The following is a 27615-nucleotide window of genomic DNA, read 5'->3' as shown; positions in this document are numbered from 1 at the left end:
CTTTGGGAGGACATGAGGGTGATAAAGGAGGGAAAGTGGGGTATGAAGTGAATGATGCAATTGTGCCTGACTGGGAGAGGTTCCTGTCACGTGGAGCAGTACAGCAAGCCTGCTGCTCCCACTATGCTTGTGACTGACTTCTGGCACCTGGCCTCTTTTTCCTGGCCCTTGCTAAGGGAACATTTGGAGCACTCTTCCTAACATCAGCATGCGGGGACACCATCATGTTGCCTTCTCCTCCTGTAACATCTGTTATACTTAGATGGGGCATCCTGCCAAGTAAGGATAACTGGAAAAAATTAAACTGGTATAGAAGAGGCATCTGCCAGAGATACAGGGAAGCACAGACTGGGCAAGATAGCTGTGGGAAAGGTGGAGAGGAGATTGAGCAGGTCCCAAACTAGGCTCCCTTGGCTGCAGTGGAGGTTAGGCTTTAGCAGACGCTGGTTACTAAGTGCTTCAAAAAGGAGAGGCAGCTTAAAGCTGCCTGCCTTGTTGAAGGGGCTGCTAGGTGGTCCAGTCTTCATTAAATAGTTTTGGAGAGCTATGTTTTAAAAAATGGTTCTTAAACCATCAGTCTGTTTTAGCTGTCCAGCAGGCTAAACTGCAAATAAAAATTAGGAAATAGAGGCAATGGAGAGTGAAGTGAAGTGAAGCACCATGCAGGAACCTAGGGCTGCAGTGGGAAGCGGGGAGAAGCCTTGTCAGGTGCGTCACAACAGACTTCTCTGGCTGAGCCTGGTCACCATCACCAGAACTGCTCTGCTGTCCTTGCTCGGGCATGGAGCAAGCAGCCTGTGCATATGGTAAGAAAGGGCTTGCGCTTAATCAGGTAAGGGAGGCAAGGCTGGAGCATATAATGAAACAAAAATAATGAAGTGATAATAATGAAAATATAATCAGCATGAACCACGCTGACCATAGGGTCAAAACATTTTAGCATGTAAGGCCATCTTCATCTAGTTAACTCTATCAGAGTCGAGAAGATAGCAGAAAACAGTAAAAGTAACTGCAGCTAATAAAGTGTCTGTAGCTATACTTTTTGTTAGAAGAGAACAAATCACCCCCAGAATCACAGCTTTATTAATTTAAAAGCAAAACAAGGAAAAAATCTGATCATTAAAAAAGATACATCTCTTACTTTGTAAGTTTTGCAAATGGTGTAATTACTGGCCTGAAAGCTTGATTAGCAATCACAACAGCCAAAACTGGTAGTTATACTGTGCCAGAATACACACACATTTATAATCCAAAACATTTCAAAGACATGCTGAGTATCAAAGTAAGCATCTAGAATTTGAATTTGACACAAACAGGTATAGTCAAGTCAAAAACATTATAAATGAGATTTCTTTACATAAGAAAATGAGACATTGTAAGTTAGTAGTTGCATTCACCTGAACATGGAATTTATCAGGAAATTTACTAAACATTGTTACTACAGAGGAATAAAAACACATCCTTGACACTTAAAAATCCTCATTTCCATAAAGCAAGTTTTATTGCCTGTATTTATATAAATAGAGTATCATACATTAAACCCCAGTTTATAAATTTTGAAGAGCTCTTCAACAGCAACATAAAGTGTGCAAAAATACTAGAAAGAGAAATAAATATTCTAACAAGAAAAAAAAGTAACTGCTCTCCCATGCCTACAAATAACAAGTACCTCGTAGATTTTTAACTTAAAGATCTTTGTCGATTAGGCAAGAATTTTAGATGAAAATCAACGCAGCAGATGTTTTATAATGTAAATGTTAAATCAGAAAATATAAGTGAAAGTCCTGAATGCAATCATGTACAGCTACAGAAAATACTTCCACATTCTATCTTGTTGCAACTACACTGGAACACTCAGAACTAGTGGTGTATTACAATATATTCTCTTTTAAAACACCAATTTTCACAGTCGTGGCAATATGGTACCAGTTTATTGCTAGCATTCCATTTAGTATTTCATAGCACGCAAGTGTTAAGTAACTTATAGACTGTTTCTACTAGTAAATAAACACACACCAAGTAAACTGATGTTATTATCACATACCTTAAAACAGGTTTGTTTTTTTCCCCCTAATTTGTGTGAATTTTGTTGCCTACAAAATCAAGGACAACAATACCGATTAGGTCCTAGGCACAGTATTAACAAAGTATCATTGACTCTCTCTCAAATTAATAAATAATCTTAATTCCAGCTGGTAACATATCTAGAACTACTTGTGGTCAATGACCTAACATTGTGCAGCCTCCTGGGAGAAGGCTGGCGTCCGCGAATGACCAGAAGCAGGATTTATATGGGCTGGTTTCGCACCTCCCAGCATATTTCAGAAGTACAGGGAAATGCTGATTATCCAGAAGTCTTTAAATATTTTTGTACTCAAAACTCGGCATGTAGTTTAAAACTTAAATATTTACAAGCCTCCAAGTCCTTGAGATTTCAGATCTTCACAGTACTATGTTACAAATTAACCAATCAAATGAAACGTCCTATAGTTTACCTGCACTTTTCAGGTGAAATCTTCTCTAGGATATAGACACCGCTAGGAGACAAAGCTCCAAAATTCTTTAGCATTAAAATTCACATCAGCTAGGTATGTAGGTAAATTAAATAAGACTTTGAATTGCCAAGGTATTGCTTTACTATTAACAAAACCTGGCAACAGAAAGAAATGGGTTTTTCTTTAAAATAAAAATCTTTAGAATACAATGAACAGTGGCACTTTGAATGAAGTTAGAAGGAAATGATCATTTCCATACAAGAAAGGGTGATCAAACAATGAACAAAGGAACCCACAGCATCACTTTGCGATCTTCTGAAGAACACTTTTCAGGTCTTTATTTAGAAGGCCCACTTTCACAGCATATAAACACTGCTTTCTTTGGAAAACAAATAAAAAGGCTGATCAGCATTACCCTGAAAACTTTATTAAAAGCAAATCCAAAAAGTCCACAGTTCGAGGAGCGCTTTTGAACGTAACTGCTTCAATCCTCTGAACAAGGACCGCATGCTAAACCCAGAGGCTCATTTCAGGAATACCAGTTTCTACCAAGCACAGTCATACACACATCATTTTACTAATCTGATAGCAATTTATTTTTTCACAGTCAGTAAGTCACAAATGACCTTTGTCTAAAACATATGCTTCGACTACGATGGACATCCATTAGAGACCCCTGCGTTTTCAAATGATATTTATGCCTGGACAGTCTCTGCTGGAATGAGATTCCCTGTTGTATCCAGCTGCATACACTTACAAGAGCAGGCAGAAACCGGGCACTCAGTATGGTCCCTAGACAGCAATAGCAGAAAAAGAGAAAAGAACAGGTAAAATAAAACTAGCAAGATTTTTGTAATCTATAAATGTAAGTATGTGCAGGGACATAGTATCTCAGAAAAACTCAGCATCATAGTAAAGTTTTGCACATGTTCTAAACCAACAAAACATTATGATAGATACAGCAAAGCAGACCAGTCTTACTCAGTGCAGCATACGCACATGAAATAAGAAAGGTTTTAACATCAACTTACCGGAACCAGCTAAGCATGTGCCCAGCATGCCCACCATGCCTACAGTTGTGACACCAAGTAAACCAGTTGTTGAACTGGGCTAACTTCTTGTCTTTGCTAAGATCCACTTTTTCATCTGACTTGGATCCTCCTGTGCAGAGGCAAACCCACCCCCACAAATATACTTGTAAGTCATTATGCTTCATTTATATTTCAGTCCCAGTAACAGTATTAGAATAAATTTGAAGTTAGGAACATTATGTGAAAAAGCGGCCTGATTTTAAAAGAGAAGCCAGGAAAATTATTAAAAGAACTGGTGGAAAGCCAAAACAAGAATTGTATTGCTGAGCTGTTTCACATCTCAGGGACATGTTAAACTTGCCTATTAAATAAATTTTTCAGACAGAATCTCTTTCAACAGTGATTTATGTTTCAGTGATTGATTTACGTTCTAGTGAATTATGGGCTTGTTCTACTGCACATGAAATGTTCTGCTTTAAAAAGAAATATAAAGAAATTATATATATATATAAAGCAACAAAAATCAAAGCTATGAATTGGAACAATTACAATAAAGAAGTCAAGAGATCAGTGAAAGTATGAGAACAGAGATATAAATAGATGACAACTGTGCAGCTGCGCATGGCTCTATAACAAGACTGACTTAAAAATATGGGCAAAATCAGTTTCATTTAGAGCTTGTATAATGCTGAGCCCAAGACATTTAGAACCAAAAGATTCTAGTCATAATATTTCTTAGCTGTGATAGCATGACCCATACACTCTTTCATACTTAGTGACAGAAAGTATACCACATTAAATTTATTCTCTTCCTCTTCCAGCTAAAAATCAATTAATTTACATTCCAAGATTTCTGTAGCATCCCTACAGTTCATCTCAAGCAAACACACTTCCCATTTCTTACAGTTTTAAAGCTCACAATATTGACCACCACAATATTTGAATCTTTTCATCTGTCTAACCATGGAATTTCACTGACAATCTCACTGTCGGAATCAAGTAACTACGTGTACTGTCTGACACCAAAGAGCTGAGACATAGGTTTCATCATAAAATCAGATGGGATGTAAACAAGTTTTCAATTATGGTCTTCCTCCCTCAAAATGATGAGTATGAATATTTACAGTCTGAGTACAAATAGAAGGAAAAAGGCGCAACAGAAGATCGTCCAACAGGAACTAATTAGTCCTCTCACTAGTACACTAGCTGAATAACTAAAACCCACTGTGTCATACCTGGGCAGCTGGAAACTGGTGTTCCCATATTTATCAAGCAAAGTGCACAGCGAGGAAGGGGTTTACGGCAACCAGGACAGCTTGTAACTTTTGACTTAGTTGGTGAACCACTAACGCCGTACTGGCTAAAACCTCGCCCCTGATGAGGAATAGCTGAACAGCTGTAGGATATTGATTTTCCACAGAAATTGCAACTCACAAACACCTAAGGAAAACAAAAGCCCATTAATTTTTGTGTTTGGCTCCACTTTTGCTACACCAGTAAGCGAATTTGTTCAAACTAGAATTTACCAGATATTCCAGAGAGTGCCCTGGAAAGCCAAGGCTACTTGTGAAGGAGTTCCTAACAGCACTTTGGCTTATAGATGTGGCACACAGTCCTGAGAAGTAGTCCTTAATGATGCTCACTTACCTCAAAAGCACATAAAAACATGCACAATTGCTAAAACTTGGAAAGCTATTATTTAAGATAATAAAATTATATATCTGCAGTAATGAAAGAAATTAAGTTTACTCTACATACTGTATAATCAAATCTGGTCTCTCCCTCCTTATAGTCAGGTGACCCATTCTGGAGTCCCCACCATGAGGATCTTCCTAATAATCTTTATCTGCATACCTTACGCCACAAGTTATGACGTGATACCAAGGAGCGCATATGTTAAACTCTTTCAGGGCTATTTACGTTGATATATAAGGAACGAGCAGTAAACTCAACTCCCTCCCACTTAAAGCAGTACGGATGCAGCTCTCCTTGAACACCTGTGACGGATACATGAATTCAAAAATAGCTATCCTTAGAAACCCCTGGGCCCTAAGGCTCATAATTCACATACTTAGCAGACACTAGAGAGTGGAAGGTGCTGTGGTAAGACCAAGTTAGCTAAAAATGCTACCAGATGTTAAATAGATAGCATTTGGACAGGGCGTTAGTTTTTGCTTTAGCTTATGTTCAGAACTGATAATGAAGGTTGCTCCTGTTCATTTTTAGTTTAAAGTTCAAGGGCTTCAAAACAGCTTTGAGGTTCGCTTCAATTAAAACAGAGCCAATTTGAACTAGTTCTTGGTTCAATTCCTTGGTTTCAGCATCATCCTCACACTGATGCTGAATTCAGCTGGATGATACATCTCTGACTGTTTTTCAACATGGGAGGAAAAAATTTTCCCCAGAAAAAGTGTTGAAAAATTACAGTTTCTGAAAGACAAGCCTTTTTCTTTCAAATAACAGGTTAAGAAAAGAAAAAAGAAAAGGAAGACAAATAAAATGGTAGGGAACTAATTTCCTAGATTAGATATGAAGAAATGTAGATTTGTTTACCATATTTTTGTACTCTACTCTCTATCAAAACAGTTATCAAGTCCTTCCTAAAAAAATATTTTGAAAAAAACACAGCTACTTTTTTAGGGCAGCCTTAGTTGAAATCTTTCTTTTGCACATGAAACCTCATAAAAGCCAAGGTGTGGCCAGCAACTTTTTTCTGCAGAAGCACCACGTCACTTTCCTTTCTGGACTGGTCATACTTCATACAAGAATTCATTTACCTGGGCTAAAGGTTTTGAACTGGGATCCAGCTTACTCCTATGGATATCGAATTCTGCACGTTTATGCCAGAATCTCCAAGCATCTAAAAGATTCCTGTAGTTCTCGATCCAGTACTGAACCCTCTCATCCTTAAGTACATCTGATGGAGAACCCTAAAGCAGTCAGGTAAAAATGTCAGACTCACATTGAAGACACACAATACATATTATTCACCTTTTTCAAAAGGCTTTACAAAGCATATTACAAGATATGAGAAATAATACAGTGTAATTTGTCTAGAGAAAGATTAATTTTCTGTTAAACTGTAATGTGAGTTTGATATAAAATTTTCTTCAGTCTGCCTCTCCAGCTGAAAATACTCGTGCTGCCATATTCTCCTAAAAACTTGTGTCTGTCATATGAGGATTATAAAATTCTGTCACATATCACAGTCTATATCATTGTTATGATTACACATGCAGTTAAACACAGTGCTGGCAATAGCTGCAACTACGTAAGGGCCAACACAAGTCCATCATAAAAGAAAAACCACAAACCCCATGCCTACAGACAAACAAAAAAACCTCACCTCAGTTCTCTCTCAAAATTGTGGAAGCAAAAATTATAATGAACCTGTCAGGAAACACACCAGCAATAAGCAGGGGAAATAGGTATTCCCAGTTCAGCTAGTGAAAAGGACTATGTTTTCTTTTTGCCTCTCTCCCCTACCATCTCCTCAAGCTATCTCAACCAGAGAGACTGAAGATACATGTTTGCAATTAATGCTGACTGTTTCAGATGATTACGCAAAACAGGCATGATACGTATTGTCCCAATTTATTATAGAAAATACTTTTTAGTTCACAAGATCCAGTACTATACTGCTAAAGAAACTGTTTAATTCTCTTCTATAAAGATTTATTTTTGAGTGAAACACTAACCTGTAGCATGCAATAGCTTGCTGTCTGAACATCCCCAGTTCTGTCAACATAACTTTCCATCAAGTCAACTCCATCTTTCGTCAGCCCTGTTAACAGTATTCCCTCCAAATTCCCGGCATCTTTCATTTCATTCGTCAGCTTTTCAATAAACCTGTTCAGCTGTAAAAAAAAAAAAAAAATTACTTAACTTTTGCCATCTGGTCATCCCTTCCTAACTCATTTATGTTGGTGTATGACAAAACTTTTAATGATTTGAATAGCTTTCTTTAAGAGTGTCTGCTGCTAACAGAATATGCCGCTTGCTGGATGTTATGCAGAAAAAGTTATATGGCTATATCCACTATATTGCAAGAACTCAAGTATTTATCAACAAAGTTTAGGGCTACGGATAGGACGTGCAAAGAGGAAGGTTATATACTCTTTAAATACTTCAGTGAATTTAAAATAAAACATTCCTGCTGTAAAACCAAGTCTTAATTCAAGAGAACATAAATATCTGGGAAAAAATACTGAATAAGTACAAAGTAAGAGAGATATACAGGTAATGCAATAGCATTTAACAAACCAGCATGTCATGAATCCTAATTAAAAAAACAACCAAACAAGAAAAATAAACAAAAATCAAGCTTAAGGTACACACTGAAGACCAGATTGTATCATACTACATTATATCCTACTGTGATCAGAAAAAACAAATCACTCATGACTCATTGCTTGCGCTGTTCACCCCTCCACCCCAGACCTTCTTCCATCTCTAAATGAAGTCCAGCTTAACCGTTTGCTCAAATATGCAACCACAAACTTACCTGAGCATCATTGAGGAACTTGCAAGCAAATGCCACTCTGTCTCGTACAGCTACATTATTTTCGTACTTTGGAAAGAAAAATGGGAATATTACCATCACATGCAAGTTTCCGCTTTTTCAATACATTGTTTGTAAAAGTCAGAACGTTTACACTATTGTATAACTAATACTATGAAATTGATTATGTACAAAGACAACATCACATCTGAAGAAAGCTAACGCTACATATCAGATTAAATGTTTATGCTCAGATACGGTTATGAGAGCAAGACTGTGGCTCCCGGAACAATCTACTCAAATGGCAGGAAAGCCTGGTACAACACATCCTACCTGGTTTATGAAACTCTAGAAAAAGAAGCTTTGCAAGGCATGTAGAGCTGGGCTTAGTGTTTCTAGCACATATAGCCAAGAGTCTCACCAAGTCACAGGGGGAAGAAAACCAAACAGACCTTCATTTACTATATGTACAAAATAACTAGCCTAACCACTCAATTCCTTACTAAAATTACAACTAAAAGTTAATAAACAAAACAAACAACCCCCTCAAAAAATTAATTCCTAATACCCAGAGCATGCATTTCTCACAAGTATACTGGCACTCAAGGTGCAGCAATACAATACTATTTACTTTCTGCTTTTTAATCCTTTTACTAGATCCGACACTGAAGAAAAAAAAATCCTTGAGCAGATTAATTCTGGTACTTAGCTGTGCCCATATTCTTCCCTTCTGATATTCACAGAATAGAAATAGTGATTGACACTGACAAAACAAGGACATGTGCTTGGCAAAACTTTTTCACGCAAACTTCAACATGTCTCACTGAAGTAAAAATTAAAATAAAAAATAAAAGACCTTATGATCTGTCAGTTTCCAATTCATCAATAAAAAACGATTATAAAATTATTACCTAACATCCAGAGAACAAGAACACTGTCTCTTGAAGAGGGAAAAAAAGACTCAGGTTTCTCTCCTCTGGGATTCTTATTTTTTTTTAATACTCTAAAAGCATCATATTATGACAACTTTGTTTTCAACAGGTTTAGGCCAATTATCCTGTTACATTACAGGAGTCCTCCCTTGGGCTAAATAATTCCTACTGAATCAAATACTTCTGTTGTTTTCTAGACAAGGATCAAGTATCCTTGAAGTATCTCATAATTAACGATTTAGTTTGCTCTTCACAAGGCAATTTTGTACCAATTTCAGAGGATGTGAAACTATTTGGTTTACTGTTTCAACACAGTGAAATTATTTTAACAAGTAAACAAGGAAAAATAAAATACAATTTAATGCAAATGTAGCTTGATGAAAACTCTGCAAACTCCCCTGCACTTACTCTGTTTTGTGCATTTCTATTATTAACGTCCCTCTCCCCTTTTTTCCCCGACCTGCTTAAATTATTTTGATAATGTATTTCTAGTGGTTTAATAACTCCATGCTAAAAAAATCCTCTAAAAATGTGTGAACTATACTGGATATTTTGGCTGCTTATGCATGTTTTATTCACTAATGCAAGATGTCTGTTTAGCAGAAAAAAAAAAAAATGTTATCTGCCAGCATCAGAAGAAAACAATACATTCTAATCTGATTCATTGATGGAGTATATAGCATTTCCCCTACGTATATATATGTGTGTATATATGCACCTATTACTTAAAGGAATTTTAACGTAAGAGAAATTTACTCACCAAAACACCATCATATGAACCAGACTCACTTGTCAGGAAAGCAAACATAGCACACAAGTACGGATTGTTCAACTGCAGTCTTAGAGTACTGCACATTTCTCTCCAAAGTGAGTTCTTCTCATCTGTGTAGCCTGACAGAGCCATCGCAACTACATTAAGGTTCAGATCACCTGATTTATTAAAAACAAACAGTGAAATAATATTTGAGTTAAGGACTTAAAAAAAATCCTATTAAAACTATAATTGAAAGCATCAGTTTGAAACAGAACATTTTGTCAGGATGCAAGACAATGCAGGAGAATTAACACTAGCTAAAATAAATGTGTGTACACAGGCATTTTTTAACTTCTGCTTTAAATACCTCTGTTTAGGTAAGTCAACAGCTTTAAGCAACATCACACTGGTTCTGGTATTTTGAAATAGTTTTGAAGTGCTAAAGGTACTCCTATCACTATCATAAAAGATTGTAATTACCATAATTCATATCCACAAGAAATGAAAAGATAGGATTGTATATATAGCCATCACTTAACAGACCTAGCTGGAGGATGACAACTGCATACAGCAGCTTCAAGTTTACAAGTTTCCTAAAAACATTAAATCTATTTCATCTAAATATTCTTTCTGTCAGAAAGTTCAATTTCATTTTTTTGAATTTGAAGATAGCGTGTCACCGGTCTGAACCTTCCCCATGGAAAGCACACACACACTTCCCCCCACCAAACAGGGGCAATATTAAGTATAAAAGAACCTTAACAGCTCCGTGCCCACTTTAGTGGCAAGACTGTCTTTTAAATTTGATATGAGAACGCAGATGCAAATCGGAGTTGTAGGAGGAATACTGGCAAGAAAACAGAACAAAAATACCTCCATCTCCTGGCTCCAGTATCTTTAACTTTTCCCTCATACACTACAACTCTTACCAAATATTACTCCAGAACAAATGTTTTCTGCAGACCCTGAATATTACATTTCAGTTATTCCACAGCCATTGCACTGGTGGAAACCTGCGTACAGCCCAATGGAAGCAGATAAACGTGACATCTAAGCCAAGACACGATGCCATTAAAATAGAAGAATCCCACCAGTTCCGAGTGTAACACTTTCTGTGGTATCTATCAACAGGAAATTCTGAAACGTACAATCTACTTTAACCAGACAGTAAGGCACATGATAGTCTGAGGAGTGAAAGATCAGGCTTTGTCAGATTCCCAGGCTCCAGGTGCAACCATTTCACGTAACTATTTTATATGACAACAGGCATCTTTCCCAGACTATCTTCCATAATTCTGTTTACATTTGAAAAATCTACTAAGGTGATGTAACACCAAAATAAAAGATACTAAAAACAATACGCACCTTTTCCCGAGGAAGCCCCTTTATTTAGAATTTGTATTGCTCGCCGTATGTCCAAGTTGAAAAGTGCTACAGCAGCAGCTCGCTCCCAGTCTCCTTCCTGTTCCAATGAATTTAAAAAAGGTTCCACGTCTAAGTCAGTTCCCTTCTTTATCCACCCACAGAGCTGCAAAGCCAAGGATCTCTCCTCACTCAGATACTGAATAATATCTGCCTGTCTATCCGATCCACTCCTGCTGTGCCTGAGGTTCTCTGTTGTTCCTAGAAATGGTGAATAAGTTAAATTATGCTTAAACCACAATCTGAATTGGAATCACAATGCTTGGATTTCAATCATAAAGCAGAGTACAAAAGCTGAGTATCATATTTTAGTGCTTTTAATCAACATCGCTAAAAACTCCATGGTAAGGAGCAACGTACACAAAATCATTTTGATCTGCTCAAAATCATGCATCTAAACTTGACACATATTCCCCACTAAGTCTTTTTTCTTTCCTTCACCTCCTCAGATTTTGGAGGTTCTTGTTACAGTTGACAGGATTGATCGATCAATGCATCCTTATGCACCGAAAAGACATAATACACAGTCAAGGACCTGCTCTACCAGTTCTTTTCTTCTTAGCAAGCATCAACGTGCTAGAAGCTTTCCCACCACTGAGGAGTTACTTTTTGCTCCAAGAAGTATAAATATTAATAAGACGCATAATGAATAAAGAAGGAAAGATTCAAATAACAGACTATAATAATAAAAACCTTACTGAGCATGAGAGGCATAATGAGATGCACCAGGGTGATTACCACTTCAGAACAAGGCAGCTAATTTAAACATAGTTATATAAATGTACTTGGTACATTTACTACAGTAAAGTCAGCTTCCTAGAACTACACCCGTATGTGGAACTTCAAAAAAATATAAAAGTTATGTGGGGAGTGAGAATTTTCAGCACCATAGTCAAAATCCAGATGTTTGAAATAGTGAGGATATCTCACGGTATCTGAGGATATTTTGTTTTTATGATTACTGACCTCCCAAGAACACTGAAAATTCTGGAAATTACTGTAATATAAACTATTAACTTACATATATTAAAACACAAACAAATACTTTGTTTCTGTATTTTTCAATAGCCTCTTTCAATAATTTTTAAAGACAAACCCATGAGCGCATCATTCTGTAAACACACTACAATAGAACTTAGCAAAGTTGGAACATTCTTACCCAAAGATGACTTCACAATTGATTTAATGCCAGCATAAACTAAGGGACCTTTGTTTCCTGTAAGTTTTTGATCCATATCTTCAGTATACTGCTTCATAAGTATTTTCATGTATAGGAAGCTTAATTTTTCCCAAGTGTTTGAAAAACTTTTTTTTTTTTTTTTAAATTTAAAAGTCATATCCTATTAATGTGTGCAAAATATTTACAGGATGTTGCATTATATTTAAAGACTTTCATGCATTTCATATAACTGGTTTACATATAAAGGTACATTACTACTTTAGGATACAAACTACAGTAATATAAAGGATATAATGCAGAGTGTACCAAAGCGATTTCAGTTGAGGATCTTCATTTCCAGCTAGTAGGTGATTTCTCCAAACTTGTTCAGTATCAAGACCATACCTTGACAAAGCTCTAAGCCGCATTTTGGTTGCTATGTCTTTTTCCAAGGAACTAGCTTTTCCTTCTTCTGTACACTCATATAAATGTCGTCCACAAGCCCACATCAAGGATGTCACTGGACTCCATGCAAGAGAAATTCTTTCAAAAACTGTGAAGTCAGACATAGTCCTGTTGGGAGTCACTACTACCATTCGATTTTGACTTGTGGGATGCCAAGCAAATGAAGCAATGTAGTTTTCACACGGCTGGACGCTTCTTTCAATGATCGTTGGCTCAGTTTCATCTCCAATAGGGGTAGGAGTATGCTGCATGTCATACAGTCTAATGATATTACTATCCCTTGTTAAAGTAGCTAACAGTCCGGTTCTTGTTGGGCACCACGCGACTTTTGTTAAGGGTTTTGGTTGCTCTGTCAAGGTCAAAACTGGCTTTTCAAATTTTCTTAAATCCCATATGGCAACCTGACCTTCATAGAAGGAAGCTACACGGTCGTGGAAATAGGGATCAACAGTCACTCCTTGGACAGCCTTGGTGTTTACAAATATTTTTTGGCTTGTGTTCCTCAGATCAAAGATAGCCAGATTTCGATGCATTCCAGCTAAAAGAAGCTTCTGATCCCGTGGAAGCCAACAGAGAGAGAGACAAGCATCGTTCTGTCCTAATTCATACAGCGGCTTCGTTACTACCAGTCCCGCTTCTGGATCTCCTGCTGAAAGTCTTACTTTCTCTGTGGCAACTGCAGTCTCTGGGGCATATTTGCTACTGATATCCCAGATCAACACTGAAAAGTCAGCCCGATGTTTATCTAACCCGGCAGCGAGCCAATTGCTATCTAGTGGGTTCCACGCGAGGGTATTGCATTGCCGCGCGTGTTTGGGAACAAACTCTTTGCCTATCAAATCTTTAGATTTTGAGTTGTGATCTTGGCCAAGGCTAGTAAGTACCACTCGACCATTGGCCTGTCCGACAGCAAGGAGACATTCAGGATCGTACTTTGGATACCACGCCACACATTTCATATACGGCGTATCTGAATTTATTGACAATAGCGTAGCTGTAGTTTCTTCTGATAACCGCAAGGACCCTGCCTTGAGTTCTGAACTTACAGCAGAGTCAATGTGATAAAGGCTCAATTCCGAATCGCAGACAACAAATCTGTCAACGTGGTGCGGGGCCCACAGAATATCGGGTTTGGAGCCACTCATGTTTAGGCTAAGTTCACACACAATTTAAGCCCTTGTAAGACAATTCAGGTGATATCCATGCATATGGAAAACTGTTGAGAAAACAATTTGTAGGGATGTTATCAAACCCCAAATTCTTTTGTAATATGAGATCATCTTTAAACAAACAAAAATATGGTTCTGAATGACTTTTAGCCCAAGGGTTTAACGTGTATACATTTCAGGCCAAAACCTTAAGCATTCTCTGCATTACATCGCTTTTCCTGCAGCACACTTTGGTTTTGCTTAGTCTCCTACAGAGACAGGACCAACACAGCCACCTACGAACTGACGACAGGATTCGCTGTGTTTACAAACTCCACACCAGTATTAAAGAAGAAGGGATTAACTGAGATGAGATGTGATGTGGCATGATATGTGGGTGTGCTGCTGGTAAAGAGACACTCCCTAAAACATGGAGGAGAAAATGTTGCTGCCTAGTTGAAGTGCACTAATTGACAGAAATTAGAGTGTCTATTTCGTCTGAAGTCTGTTCTAATGCCCAGAAAGGCCTGTCCCCTTTGAAAATTTCTACAGAAATACAACTTTTTTTCTCCTCATCTTATTCTAGCACTCCTAATCCCACCTTCCACCCCAACATTACCTTGTCTTCACTTATATTTGGCCTGGCAGCGTTCATGAGCTTACATTCCCGCCGATTGCCATGTACATTTTCAGTAGCCCAGAATCATTGCACGTGCCTCCACACAAAGAAAAAGCCCCCACAGATCCCATAAACTTCCACAATTGGAGAAAGGGACATGCGAGACCGGGAACGGCGGAAAGGCAGCGTTATTTACTTCTACCAGGCCTCCTCTGTGTTCCTGACTGTTACCCCCCTCCCCCCACCAGCTCCTACGAGTTCCGGGGGGCGCAGAGCCCCCGGGACGGGACGCGGCCCGGCCCGCCTGGCCGGAGGAGGCCTCCGAGGCCTCCGAGGCCCGCCGGGACACCGCGGGAAGGGACCGGAGCACAGGCGGCTGCCGCCATCACCCCCCTACCTCCACCGGCCGCGGCGGCTGCTCACCCAGCCCACGGGGCCCGCCGACACCGACCCGCCGACCGAGGAGAAGGAAGAAGAAGAAGAAGAACCGGGCGGTGCACGGGGGCTTCCGGTTACGGGGGCTGCGGGGAAGGAAAAACCGTGGCGCTTCCGGCGCGCGGGGAAGGAAAAACCGTGGCGCTTCCGGCGCGTGGGTCGACGGGGTGTTCGCTCGCTTCCGGCTTCGGGCCGTGCTTCTTTCATTGCCCCGCGGGAGGCTCCGCCCCTCCCCGCCGCCGCCGCCGGGGGCGAGCGGTGACGTCACGCCCGGCGCCTGGGCGATGGGGCCGCCCCGAGCGGAGCGGGCCCCGAGGCCCATGGAGAGAGGCGCCGCCGTGCTCGGGGGGTGTGAGTGATGGTGGAACGCTGGGGGTTTTCAGTCGGAATCGTAGAATCACAGAATGGTTCGGGCTGGAAGGGACCTTAAAGATCATCTGGTTCCACCCCCCTGCCATGGGCCGGGACATCTCCCACTAGACCAGGCTGCTCAAAGCCCCATCCAGCCTGGCCTTGGACACTCCCAGGGATGGGGCATCCACAGCTTCTCTGGGCAACCTGTTCCAGTGCCTCACCACCATCAGAGTGAAAAATTTCTTCTTAAAAGAACAAGAATTCATAGGACAGAGTGAACAGAGGTCACCCCACGAGGCAGTGACAGAGCAGGGGAAGGGTCACGTGACACCCACCTTATTTTATTTGATGTTGGTGCTTTATGTAACATTCAACGTCTGTCATCACTGGAGGGTCAGTGTTGGTAAGCACGCCAAGGACATGGAAAAAGGGGTAACAGTGGCAACAATGGTGGTTTTTCCACATTAGTGGAAGTAAGGCGTAAGCAGGAACACGAGTGGTATTGTTCACACTGAAAAGTGCAACAAGTGTGAACTGAAGTGACAAAACCTCAGGAAATCTTGTTCATTTTGGAGCCTGCTGTCGCCTCTTTGCCTTCTAAATGGCTTCCCAGAGTCCTTCGCATGCAGAAGTGGGGTGTGATGCACAAGTTTTCTAGTAGCGGTAGCTCTCCTACCGTCTTTTTTTTCTGTGTCCCACTATTGTCGACATCGCAAATACAGATTCTCTTATGTGCATGTGCAATAAACCCAGTACTTCCGCAGCCATGAAGAGAGGTGGCTATGACTGATAAGTGAGGCTGATAAAAAATTGTGTTCAAACTTCCAGTGGGAAGCTTGGGTATCTTCCGAAGTAAAATTTTAATTATATATGTAGTAGGTTTGCTTTCTCTGAAAGTGATTCTATGACATATTAGTGCTGTTGAAAGAGTATTTCTGTTCCAACTGGTGACACCGTTGAGGTGTGTTTTGCATTGGTTGTCATTTGCAAAGCCGGTTGCTGCAGCTAAGAAATTCCTCTCGCCAGCGTGGAGTAGAGAGTGCTGAGTAACAGGGTGCACAAACCCGCTGGAGCTCCACTTCTGTAGTCAGAAGAGGGCAGGTGACAACTGATGTAACATTCCTCTGAAATATTAGCAGTGGCTTGTTAATTGAAGTTGGAATTCTTCAGAAAACAAGTAAGCCTTAAAAAATTTTGGATATTTTCTGTGTGAAAATTATTCTCCTGATCTATTCTGTCAGTTGTTATCTATGAGCGGAGGAAACACCTGACACTGGAGGGACTTCTAATCTAGCAGATAAAGGCGTTGTGAGGGCCTGTAGCTGGAAATGAAAATGCAACATTTTCTGGCAGAATATCGAGTACACATTTTGAAAAAGCAGTAATCACTGTAACAGATAACAGAGATATGGTGTTATTTTCCAACACTCAAGCTCTTTAAACCACCTAAAAGAAATGTTTCATTGTATATTGTATTTACATGTTTTATGGATATAGTGCGGGAATCATGTGCTGAAATTTTGTCAAGTAATACAGAAAGCATTCTCCCTACAAGTCTTAGCAATATATCTTCTTCACAGGAAAAAAGTTTGTATTTTGGAAGGGATGGCTAATACTATAGTTATACTCCTTAGAGTTATACTCCTCATAGAAAACGTTGACTTCATTAAGATCAGATTTTATTCTTAGGTAAGATTTGAAACCTTCTCCCCAGACATTACCTCTTGAGCTAATGTGGTAAAAGATGGCAAGACTGGATTGTTACCATTGACGTGAACTGTCCCTAGAGAGCGATGGAAAAGGTTGGGAAAAATGTAGTCTGATTTCAAGCTCTACAGAGGAATATCGTCCACCAAGGACAGACTCTGGCTCTCACCTTCTTCTTCAGCCCTTTTTGCATTTAGTCCCTGTAGCTTCTCGCTCCAATTTCTTTTCCCTGTTCCAATCCAATTGCTTAAGGGGTGGGTGCAGATTATCTTTTCCAAAGGCTTACAGCTTGGCCAAAATTTAGTAGATTTGCATAAGAACTACAGCAAGTGCATCCCTCTTTCACCTTCTTTCTTCTCCCCTAATCTCTGTACTTTGGAAAGTACACCTTACTGCTCTAAAACATTAAGGATGCCGATTTTCTTTAACCAAAGAGAACCACCTGTTTTTCGTTAGCCTCATTCTTGGAAATGACTGGATTGCTTTCGCTAAAACTTAGACGGAAAGACATCTGGCATGAATAGTTTCAGTTTATGTCTTTAAAGTTACATAAAGCTATAAACAACGAAAACTAGAGTCTTAACTAGGAAATATTGTGCAACCTTAATAAAAGGGCGTGGTACCCAGCCTGTCCGTGATTACACAGAAGTGTTCTATACACGCTCTCTAGATGTGTCCTTTGTCTCATCTCTGTTTTTGAATGTGATGGGAATCACAAATGGATGTGGAGTCTAATCCAAGCCCTACAGATGCCAGGCAGGAGTCTTTGTTTGACTTTGTAGACTTAGAAACATGCTCAGGGGAAGAACAATCGAGGCCTTATTACCTAGACATGTAGGATAAACTCAAAATTTTCTCACTTATGTAAGTAGAAAAAATGCTGAAAAATAGGCATTATTGTCATTGCTTAGATTTGTCACATGGATCATAACTAAATCCTATCAATGGTAATTCTGAGTAATTCTCCTTACATTCTGTATATTATGTCAAAGACAAAATAGAAATGTTTGTATATTCCTTGAGAGCAAGTAATTAAGCAAAGTATTTCATCAAAGAGCTCAAAGGAAAGAAGTTTTGTCAAAAGAAAGAAAAAGTAATCTGCGACATGGTAATATTCTGAAGGCACAGGAAATTTTGTCTCTCCCCTGGGGTTTATAGCATCTCTTTAGGAATAAGGGAATTATACCAGAAAAAAAAAAAAAAAGTTGAAACCTCTATCTAGAGAGGAAGTATTTAATACCTCATATGGGAAAGGCAAAAAAATACCCTAAACAGCCTTTTAAGAGGCTCTCAGGAAGCCAAGGAAACTGTTTTATCAGATAACAGGAAATTATTCAGGGCATGTTTTGATGGCCACCTGAACATTAAAAAAGCAGCCAAGAAAACTGTACATAGAACCTCTTGGGGTGGATTATAACACTTTTTTAGGTACATTGTAAAAGATAATGATGAAACAAGCATTTGTCATCTATAAAGGATCAGAAATTATAATGATCTAAGAAGGCCTATAAAGGGCAACAAAAGATTTGGTTTGTTATGAAGGAGGATGGTTCAGGGTATTTCAGTGAAGAATATTGGTGTGTTGTTTAAAAGGAAATTTTTTATTAAGTTAATGTTTAAGAATTAAAAATCAATATGTTTTATTTTAAATGTATTTTTAAATTTGTGGCAATCCAACCAAATTATTAGTAATTATTACAAAATGTTAAGAAATAAAAGTACTTTATTTTTGTCTTTCCTTTTTTTATTTGTAGGGACCGGAAGGTCTATTTAGCCCTAAAGGACCTTGGGGCCCTTGGGTAAGTGTAACAGAAAGTATAGAACTACTCTTACATAGTTTTCTGAGAGTTCGTTGTGTATTTCATACACAATCTAATTTTGTTGCTAAACGGTAAACATTTGCGGGCAAAAAATCATACATTTTGGTAACGCCAAGAATGTGGTGCACATCTGGCACAGGGCACAGAGCTGTGTTGGTGCAATCAGCTGTTCAGCTGAGTGCTCTGTATGTGCTGTTATTATTTATTTTTTGTTACTGAGGACCTGTCGGTTCATTTTTCCTGGTGCTGGAATTTCAGTGAGCTACTTAAGTATCCACAGTGGCAGCTTCCACAGTGTCCCAGGATGACTGGCAAAGTAACTCCTCCAACAGCTGAAAAGACTGAAGCCGAGCAAGCAGTGTCAAAAATGCTGTGATTGATAAGTAACTGTCCGCTGAATCAGAGAATAGTCAAAACCAAGAGTCCCCTTGGTAGCAATTGCCCAACACCCTTCTGTTTTCATTCATTGTTGTCAATGGCAGGTCCCTGATGCTTTCTGTTTCAGCAGTTGCTGGAAGGGGTTGTAGCAGCCATTGCATTTTTTAACTTCTGGTCTTTTTGGAGGGGAGATGGGAATCTGTGGAGAGTGGCTTACTGTGACAGGGATGTCATAAGCATTGTCATATGTTGCTAGCTCTGTCTGTCAACAAAGAGAGGACAATTTTCTTACTTCCGTGCGATGGCCTGGACACAAGCATCTCTAGAGTAGATGAAACAGCACAGCCAATACAGAATATCACAGATTCACAGAATGGCTGAGGTTGGGAAAAAGTAGGGAGTTAAGGAGAATTTACTTGGGTCAGAACACGAATCTTTGGTCCTAAATTCCATTCTGCATAGTTCAAAGCAATATTACTCAGTTTTCCCTATAGTCGACAGTTTCATTTCTACGATCCTATGCAAAATTAGTATTTTTAGCAAAACTGAATTTTTGCTGTCTAAGAAAAAACAACATTTGGTATTCTTGCTAATTCTGAAAGAAGAACTTTAAGGATTTGGGAGATTAAGATCTGCCATGAAAGGGATTAACAAGAGAAACAAAGGAGTCAGCATTTCCTTGCAGAAATGAAGCCATTACTGCAATGTTTAGTTTGTGTACTTTAAAATACTAGCTGGTCTTCCAGGTGAAGTCACAACTGCTTCTATTAAACTAATTTTTTAAGGTGGAAGCAGGCCAGATTGAATTATTTTTTTCTTTTAAGTATGTACTAGTTACTTTGATTATTCTATAATTTCTTTATTTCAAGACTTGCATTAATTCTGTGTAATGTTTCAGCCTACATTCTGTTTATATTTGACAGACTTCTCATACCAAACAAAACAACTGGTGAAAAATAAAAGCAGATGAATATTCTATGAAAACGGAGGATTGATCCAATAATTTACTGGAACAGCAAATAGTGGGAATGAATTACTTACAGGCATATAAATCATGGAATCATAGAATAGTTTGGTTTGGAAGGGACCTTTAAAGGTCATCTAGTCCAATCCCCAATGAATATATATAAATGAATAAATGAATATGCCATGCAATAAATAACACAGCAATTTATATTGATGTGTTTATAGACAATTACATGTTAGTAAGTTCCATTATTTCATAAAGAAAAAGAAATGCCTTGTACAAGAGTGATGATTTGGAATACTTTTCTAGTTTTTGAGTTCTAAGAGACTTTTACGTAAGATGTTGGTGATTTTTACATGTCTCTAAGGTATTAACTTAATAGGGTAGAATTTATTATTTAAATGAAAGAGCTTTTAAAATAGCTGGCAACATTTTCAATTAGTAGTCAGCTCAAAACTACAATGCAGGAAAACCAGGTATTAAACAGGTAAGCGTGCCTACCCTAACCCATGTGCATTTGTGTTTCTTTTCTCTTAAGCAAATTAGGGATCTCAGACCTTTAAAACAGGGAGATATCTGAACTGGAGCATGTTCTTTCTGGCATGCCAGGGTTCTTGGTCAGTTCTTTCCAAACCTGTAGGGTTAGGTCATCAATTTTGCTTTGACAAAGCAAAAATTTGCTTTGCTTATCTTTTTCATTATTGCATTTGTGATTTCTAATGCTTCTGTATAGGGGTGTATTTTTGTATGGTTTGTTCCGCTGTCAGACCTGTTGTTTGTTTAACAGAGGAAGGGATAATAAGCATTTTTCATGTCATTCATGGAAGATCAGAAATGAATTTTTTAACATCGTGTTTGAAAAGTCAGGTGAAATAGGTACACATTCATAAGTCTGGGACCAAATCCACACAGTTGCTGAGGAGTTGCAATGGGAGTAAGGCACGCTTATGAGAACATTTTTGTATTTTGAGTGAAATTTCTGACATATGGGTTAGTTTCTCAGCGAAATATGGCCTGGTATCACACAATCACAGGATGTCTGAGGTTGGGAGGCACCTCTGGAGATTATCTAGTCCAACTCCTCTGCACAAGGCAGGGCCAGCTAGAGCAGGTTGCTCGGGATCTTGCCCAGTTGGTTGCCCTCTCTGGGCAACCTGTTCCAGTAGTTGATCACACTCACAATCCTTTTCTTATTTATAAATTACCTAAAAAAAAGACATTTCCTTGGTCCTACGTGGTTAGGATTTCAGAACCTGCTTTTCTGCAAGCCATGGAGAAGCGCTCTTTTGCCTTTCTCCTTTATTTGTTATTAACTCTCTTTAAAATGGTCTGAAATAGAAATTATAAGGTGAAGTACGAATTGGACGATTTCAGGTTCTGTGTGAATAACTTTCTTCTTCAGATACAAAGGCTGATAGTTGGCCTGGAAATACTTAAATGTCACATTTTTGACAGTTTCTTTGGCACTGTTAGAGCCAGGATCTTAGTTCCTTATTGCAACTGCCGCTCGTATTTCTTTCTCTTCTCAGAAAACTAAGGAAACACATAGTCTTTGGCTTCCTTACTAAATATTTTGCTACTTTCTCCTTTGAATTACAGTAAATAATTTTTAATGGTCTTTCCAATGTTTTTATAGCTTTGCAAAACTTTTTATAGAAAACATATGATAAACCATTTTTCTTCCATCCTTCCAATAATCTCCTTCTATTCAGTGACTTTAGCTTAAAAACATGTGGATGGACTGGCTTTTTCCATCATTTGTGTTAATGTTTGTTGGCTGTTTTTTCTTGGCTCTAAACATACTGGAGAATTTCTATTATCCAAGAAACTATATTTCATGTGTTATGGGTTTTATTAATTTAAGCCACAATGTGGTCTAATGGTACAACAATTATTTGGGTTAAATTTTCATTCTAATATTCCTTCCATTTTAACAGTATTTTTCCTCAGAAAAACAAACATTTTTTCCCTTAATGATAGTAATCTTTAGGAACTCAGCAATTGCTTTGGTAAATAAAGTAGCCAAAATGTGCGGGAAAATTAAGAGTAATTCAAATAGAGTAGTCTATCAGGTATCAAAGGCAAAATTGGCTGCCTGTATTTTTATGCTTATCGTCTGTTTCATTTTTCATCATTCCACTTCCTCTGCTGCTGTTGAAGTGGGACACAGTGACTTTTTCACATCTGTTTCCAATAACCACCTACTGGTTCTTTTTATAACAAAGATGAACTTCAGTTTGTGTGTTCCTAATCTTTTTCCATAAGAAAGTATAGGACATGAGTTTAGTTAATACTTGCAATAATCACATAATCTAACTTTGATTTTAAGAGGAAGTTCTTTAGGCGATAGGGAATCAGGAGCTTAAGTATCTGACATCTTCATCATTTCTGTAGCACAAGAGAGATTCAGAGAAGTTTAAAAATGAAAAATTGCATTTTGAACAATTGTACTTTGAACAGTAAATGCTGTTACTCTAATGACGGGTACCAAGAAAGTTTAATGGAAACACAGGAGCTATTTGGTGTTAAGAATGCAAATGAATTTGACCTTCTCAGAGACCACTGTGTCACAGTTACTAGATCACATGAACTGTTGTGACATACACATTTTATAATTGAACATTCTACCATACTCCTACGTTGATCTCAAAATAAATGCTGGAACAGTATTTGGTTAGTGACACTGTGAATTTGTCAACAGTTTCTGAGCCTTTTAAACTCTTGGATCTTTGCTTCTGTTCTCCACACGGTGATTTTCCACTTTTAGTTTTCCTGTAGTTATCTCTACATTTGCACCTCTGTCCAATAGCAGCCTCTTTATTTATAAATAATACAGAATATTTGTTTAGTTTTGAGGTTTTACCTAGATGATTATGAATCTCTTCATCATCATTGCATAATAGCTGCTTTTTATATTTCCCTGTTCCTTGTAATTGATAAGGCTAAACAAACTTACATCATTAAGGATCTAATTCAGCTTGACTTTCGGCAAGTCTCATTTTAATCATACATTTTCTCCTCTCAGACATTGCTTACACTTCTAATCAGTCTCTTTTACATTCCTTTTAAGATCTTAATTCTTATACCATATGTGAGAATTGCTTTCATGCAGTTGTATCTCAAACTATTTTCAGCAATTTCTCTTCATGGATGCGATATAAATTTACATTTTTTGTAACTCTCTGCAGAATATTCCAAGTTTACTCTATGTACAAGTCTGTTATTTAAGAATTTTTAATTGTGTAGGGATTTTGTAGAGTGAACACTCCATTTTGAGCTTCTTTTCTTCTTTAAAAAATTCTTAAAATTCGTAACAGATCAAGGTATACCAAGGTTAGTTAATAGTTTTTGATATATGCATTGGAAACAGTTTTTGCCCTACAACTTTGTTATGCTTTTCCATATTTGATTCCTGGAAGACTGGCTTTTATTTTAGTTTATATCCATCTCTGAGATTTATTGTATTTGTGTCATGTCTGGCCAAGGAAGACTAGCCAAACTAGCCAAATCCTTTCAGGAATACAGAAACAGAACACCTAAATACTACTGGGGTTTTGCATGTTGCAACACATTGTAAACACTGACTTTAAAGACATGGCGATGTCTAATTAAGTTATGTAAGTCCATTACTGCTCTTCCCTTTACAGGTAAAGAAAAAAAAAAAAGTAGTCTGACAATGCTGTCATTCACATTACTTCTGTTTTGGATTATGATTACTTAAACTTGGAAAAGTTGTTGCTTGATGGAGCCTAGCAGTCTGTTTCAGATATGCTGTTGTAGTCCTCCGTGCCATGATGCGTACCCGATAGTACTGGTTTATCAGATTTTAGGTAAGAGAAAGTGTTAATTACATATGGAGCTTGAAGCTGGGGTTCAGACTTCTCTCAGTCTATGTAAAATGTATGCTTTTTTAAAAATATGCCAAATTATACAGATTCAGCTATGTGATTGCAAAAGTTATAGGTAATGATTTCCCCTAGGTTTTAGTATTTCTACTGAAAATTCTTTCATTTGTACAGATCACACATTCATTCTTTGTATGTGTTGTGATTATGACTTAATTTTGTTCAACTTCATAATACAATTTCAATGCAAGTTACTGTATTCAGATGCCATATATTTTCAGGGTGAAAAAGGTTCTGAGGATGCAGTTGGTCCAGTTGGCCTACCAAGTCTTTCACCTCAGGCATTCATTAACTGAGGTATTGAAAATAATAAGCCTTTTAAGCAAGGAAGGTGACTGGTTTTAGACAGAAGAGCATCCTGTGCCACTGCACAGGGTTGAGTAAGAGTGAAAGAACCTCTCAGCTTCACTTGTTCCATTATTATCAGTTGTTGCTGTCCTTGTTACTCACTGAGATGTGAGTGAGGGGAATCGAGATAAAGACAGCAAGACTTTCACCGATATTTATTTGCTTTTGAAGGTAATTACTTCATTGTATTACTTGAAAAACTGATCTATGAGACTTTTGAAATTAATCTCCTACCTTGTCTTTTTAGGGTGTAAAGGGTCCTGAAGGAATGAATACCTGGACCAAAGGGATCCCAAGGTTTGAGTGTTCAAGGTCTGAAGGTAGCCTGTGAACAGCAAGCATGATTTTTAAAAGGATAGAGCAAGGGATATATGTGACTGAGGACAAGCCTTTTTATACATTTAGAGCTCCTGTTCTTCTAGGGAAACTCATGAAAGAAAAGGTAACTCTTCAGTTCGGATCACTATCAGTAGCTGACTGTTATAGAGAGAATTCGTCTTGAACTGTATCATACGTTGTGATAAACAAACTTGGTCACCAGGTGCTCACAAAAATACATGGAAGTGTAGAGGCTTTACAAAGGGTTATTTAAAGGATTTTGAAGATGAAATATATTGTTTTCTAACCAGGTTCCTCACTGCTAAGCCTGACCAAAGCACTTTTTCAAACTCATCATTTTTTGTAGCCATAGAGTGACTACACAACAGATGATGTGATCACCGTGCATAAAACCTGTGGTCATCTTTGCTTTAAGCTGTCAGTGAAGTCAAACATTTTACAAAAATGATTTTAAATTAAAATTTTTGAGGTTGTTTTTTCTTTTTTTCTTTTTTTTTGAAGTACAACAAGGTGATTGTAGAATTTCAGGAACTGGACTGCCAGAAAGTAAAGTAAGTCTGTTTTAATCCTTGCTCTGTGTTCTTACGATTGTAAGTAATAATTTCCCTTAAGACTAATGGGGAACATTTCTAAGGCCAGTATTACATGTGTTCCTAAGTGACACAACAAGAATTCTCTGACAGCCCAGAACTGTACTTGCTACAGCAGATGATACTGCCTTGCAGATACATCCACTAATCGCTTTCAGCTTTCATTGACTTTGTAGTTCTCAGAAGATCCACGTGTCAGGTACTGGCACTCCCAATCTGGGTATCTGAAAGAGAGGAATGTGTGAAATGAGTATTTAGTTTCTCAGGATCAGATAGGAACTAAGGAGTAAAACCGGTTCTTCCAGGAGATATCCTCCCTTCTTGAAGCATTGTATCTTATTCTTTTAATATCTTAGTATTCATCTTCCACCTTCTATTACAAGGGGACAAATGTTTTGCCCAGGCAGTAACCTCATTTACTAGCCGTGTCCTGATTAAATGCTGAATGAGTCACCCAGTATGAAATACTATCATTATGCATTATCATGTAGATACACCAGAGGGCAGGATTTAGGTAACATAAATATCTTTATAGCTTACATAAATTGAATTCAGCAACTAAATGATCCTTTTGATACATTTATTGCAATCTGATTTTAAAAAGGCATATAATCATGGCTTTACTTACATAGCATATGAGTAACAATGGCACTGAATTAAGAAATATCTAGTATTACGAACAGAGTTTTTTAAAAACTGTTTAAAATATTTATTTCAAATTGCGTCCATTAGCTATTATCTCCTAGCCAGAAAAAAAATCTACCATTCTGTACAGTAACTATTGGCATTGTTATTGAGGAAAGAGCATACGGGGAGGGGGAGGAAACATATAATTTACAGCAGTCAATTTTGATTAATACATCATCAACCAAACTGATCCACAGTGTAAGTCCTTTGACACACTAAATTAATGTACTATAAAACAGTTACCTTCTTTCATACTTTTATAGATCTGTATCACATTTGGATTCAGTTGTGGCTTTCCAAGCTACAGAATATAATTTACTTTGTCTGTCTTCATACAGAAGCTATCTCTTATCTTTGGCAGCTCTCTGTTTCTTTTTATTTCTTCTTTACCATTCCTGACTTGCAGTAATGAGAGTAGGAGGAAGTATTCAAGGACAGGTATTGTACCAGGGAAGAAAGCTGATAAATGAATTTTTCCAGTAGAAGAAGTGACTTAGCATGAATGTGGGAACTAAAGGCTTTTGAACTTGAAATTCAATAGCAACATGAGTTTTACAGATAAAACTTTGTATTGCAGACGAGAGCTTTAGTATGGTCATTTAATGAATGCATTTAGACAGATGCAGTAGTCCTGGGAGCTAGATGTACTGAGCATCTGGTTCAGAGCATGTGGTTCAGAAGAGCCATTGAAACACTGCTGTACTAAACAGCACAGAAAGATGTTTCAGTAGTGTTAAAAACAATGCTGTAAATCTGGAAACATTTCTTCTATCAGGTTTGATTTCTAAGTGAATATAAAGCTATGAAACTATTGGCAAGACTAGTGAAAAAGTAAAGCTCTGACTTGTAAATCTACAATCCTGTAACAGAACTGTCAAGATCCTTATTGTACTTCCAAAGCACAGTAAGTAGTGAAGAAGAGCTTAGGATGTTTCCAGAGACCAATTACACACAACATCTAACAGATCTACAGATTTTCTAGCCAGAGAAATACAAGCAAACTTGACCCCGATGCTGTCTGAGTACTGGATATCTGTGAGAACTACTAGGTTATGTGTGTATTAACGGTCAAATTTTTATGTCTAAAAACCATAAATGGTAACATTTTCTGATCTCTGCAAGATGAGAGTCATGTTTGCGGGTCCAAAAAAAGTGAGAAATCTTTGAACACAGCTGGGAATCCATTCACTCAATACTGTTTTAGCACACTGTGCAGAAAAACCTTAACGACTGCTGGAAAAAGCATTCTTCTATAGCTCACAGTCTGTTTTTGAATGGATAGGCTCTTTACAAGTCTTGATCTAAGCATGTATAAGGGTAAGAATAAGTATGTAAACAGTATGAGTGATACACGTGACTAATTTGTTACTAATGAAATGCTTAAGCATCACCATTGTGTCGCATCCAACAGATGCTGGATCCTGCCAGTAATTATCATTTATATATAGCATTAACAGATATTTAGTGTAAAAGATTGTATTCCATTGAAACTCTTTAGTCTCAATTTGTATAATGAAGGCAGCATTTATTTAATGAAGAGAGTTAACCTCAGCGGAGGT

General features: G+C 38.0%; 1 protein-coding gene across 2 annotated transcripts; it reads right to left on the bottom strand.

Moving 5' to 3' along the window:
• Nucleotides 1–1080: 1080 nt before the first annotated feature.
• Nucleotides 1081–15111, bottom strand: MIOS (meiosis regulator for oocyte development). 2 transcript variants are annotated; one of them, XM_063324894.1, is made up of 11 exons: nucleotides 14924–15111; nucleotides 12608–13975; nucleotides 12295–12393; nucleotides 11079–11336; nucleotides 9720–9889; nucleotides 8031–8096; nucleotides 7225–7383; nucleotides 6304–6456; nucleotides 4762–4966; nucleotides 3527–3656; nucleotides 1081–3287 (listed from the first exon to the last, which is right to left on the bottom strand). In XM_063324894.1, exons 2-11 carry the CDS (start codon nucleotides 13902–13904, stop codon nucleotides 3191–3193), a joined length of 2634 nt encoding a protein of 877 aa, XP_063180964.1. In that variant the 5' UTR covers nucleotides 13905–13975; nucleotides 14924–15111; the 3' UTR covers nucleotides 1081–3190. The 2 variants fall into 2 exon arrangements, with proteins under 2 accessions (XP_063180964.1, XP_063180966.1); XM_063324896.1 differs by having other exon boundaries at nucleotides 14950–15111.
• Nucleotides 15112–27615: the final 12504 nt, after the last annotated feature.

The sequence above is a fragment of the Chroicocephalus ridibundus genome, chromosome 2 (genome assembly GCF_963924245.1).
Source record: "Chroicocephalus ridibundus chromosome 2, bChrRid1.1, whole genome shotgun sequence".
Lineage (NCBI taxonomy): Eukaryota > Metazoa > Chordata > Aves > Charadriiformes > Laridae > Chroicocephalus > Chroicocephalus ridibundus.
Note: the sequence above shows the minus strand (reverse complement) of the source record. Positions and strands in the feature narration are given on the sequence as shown.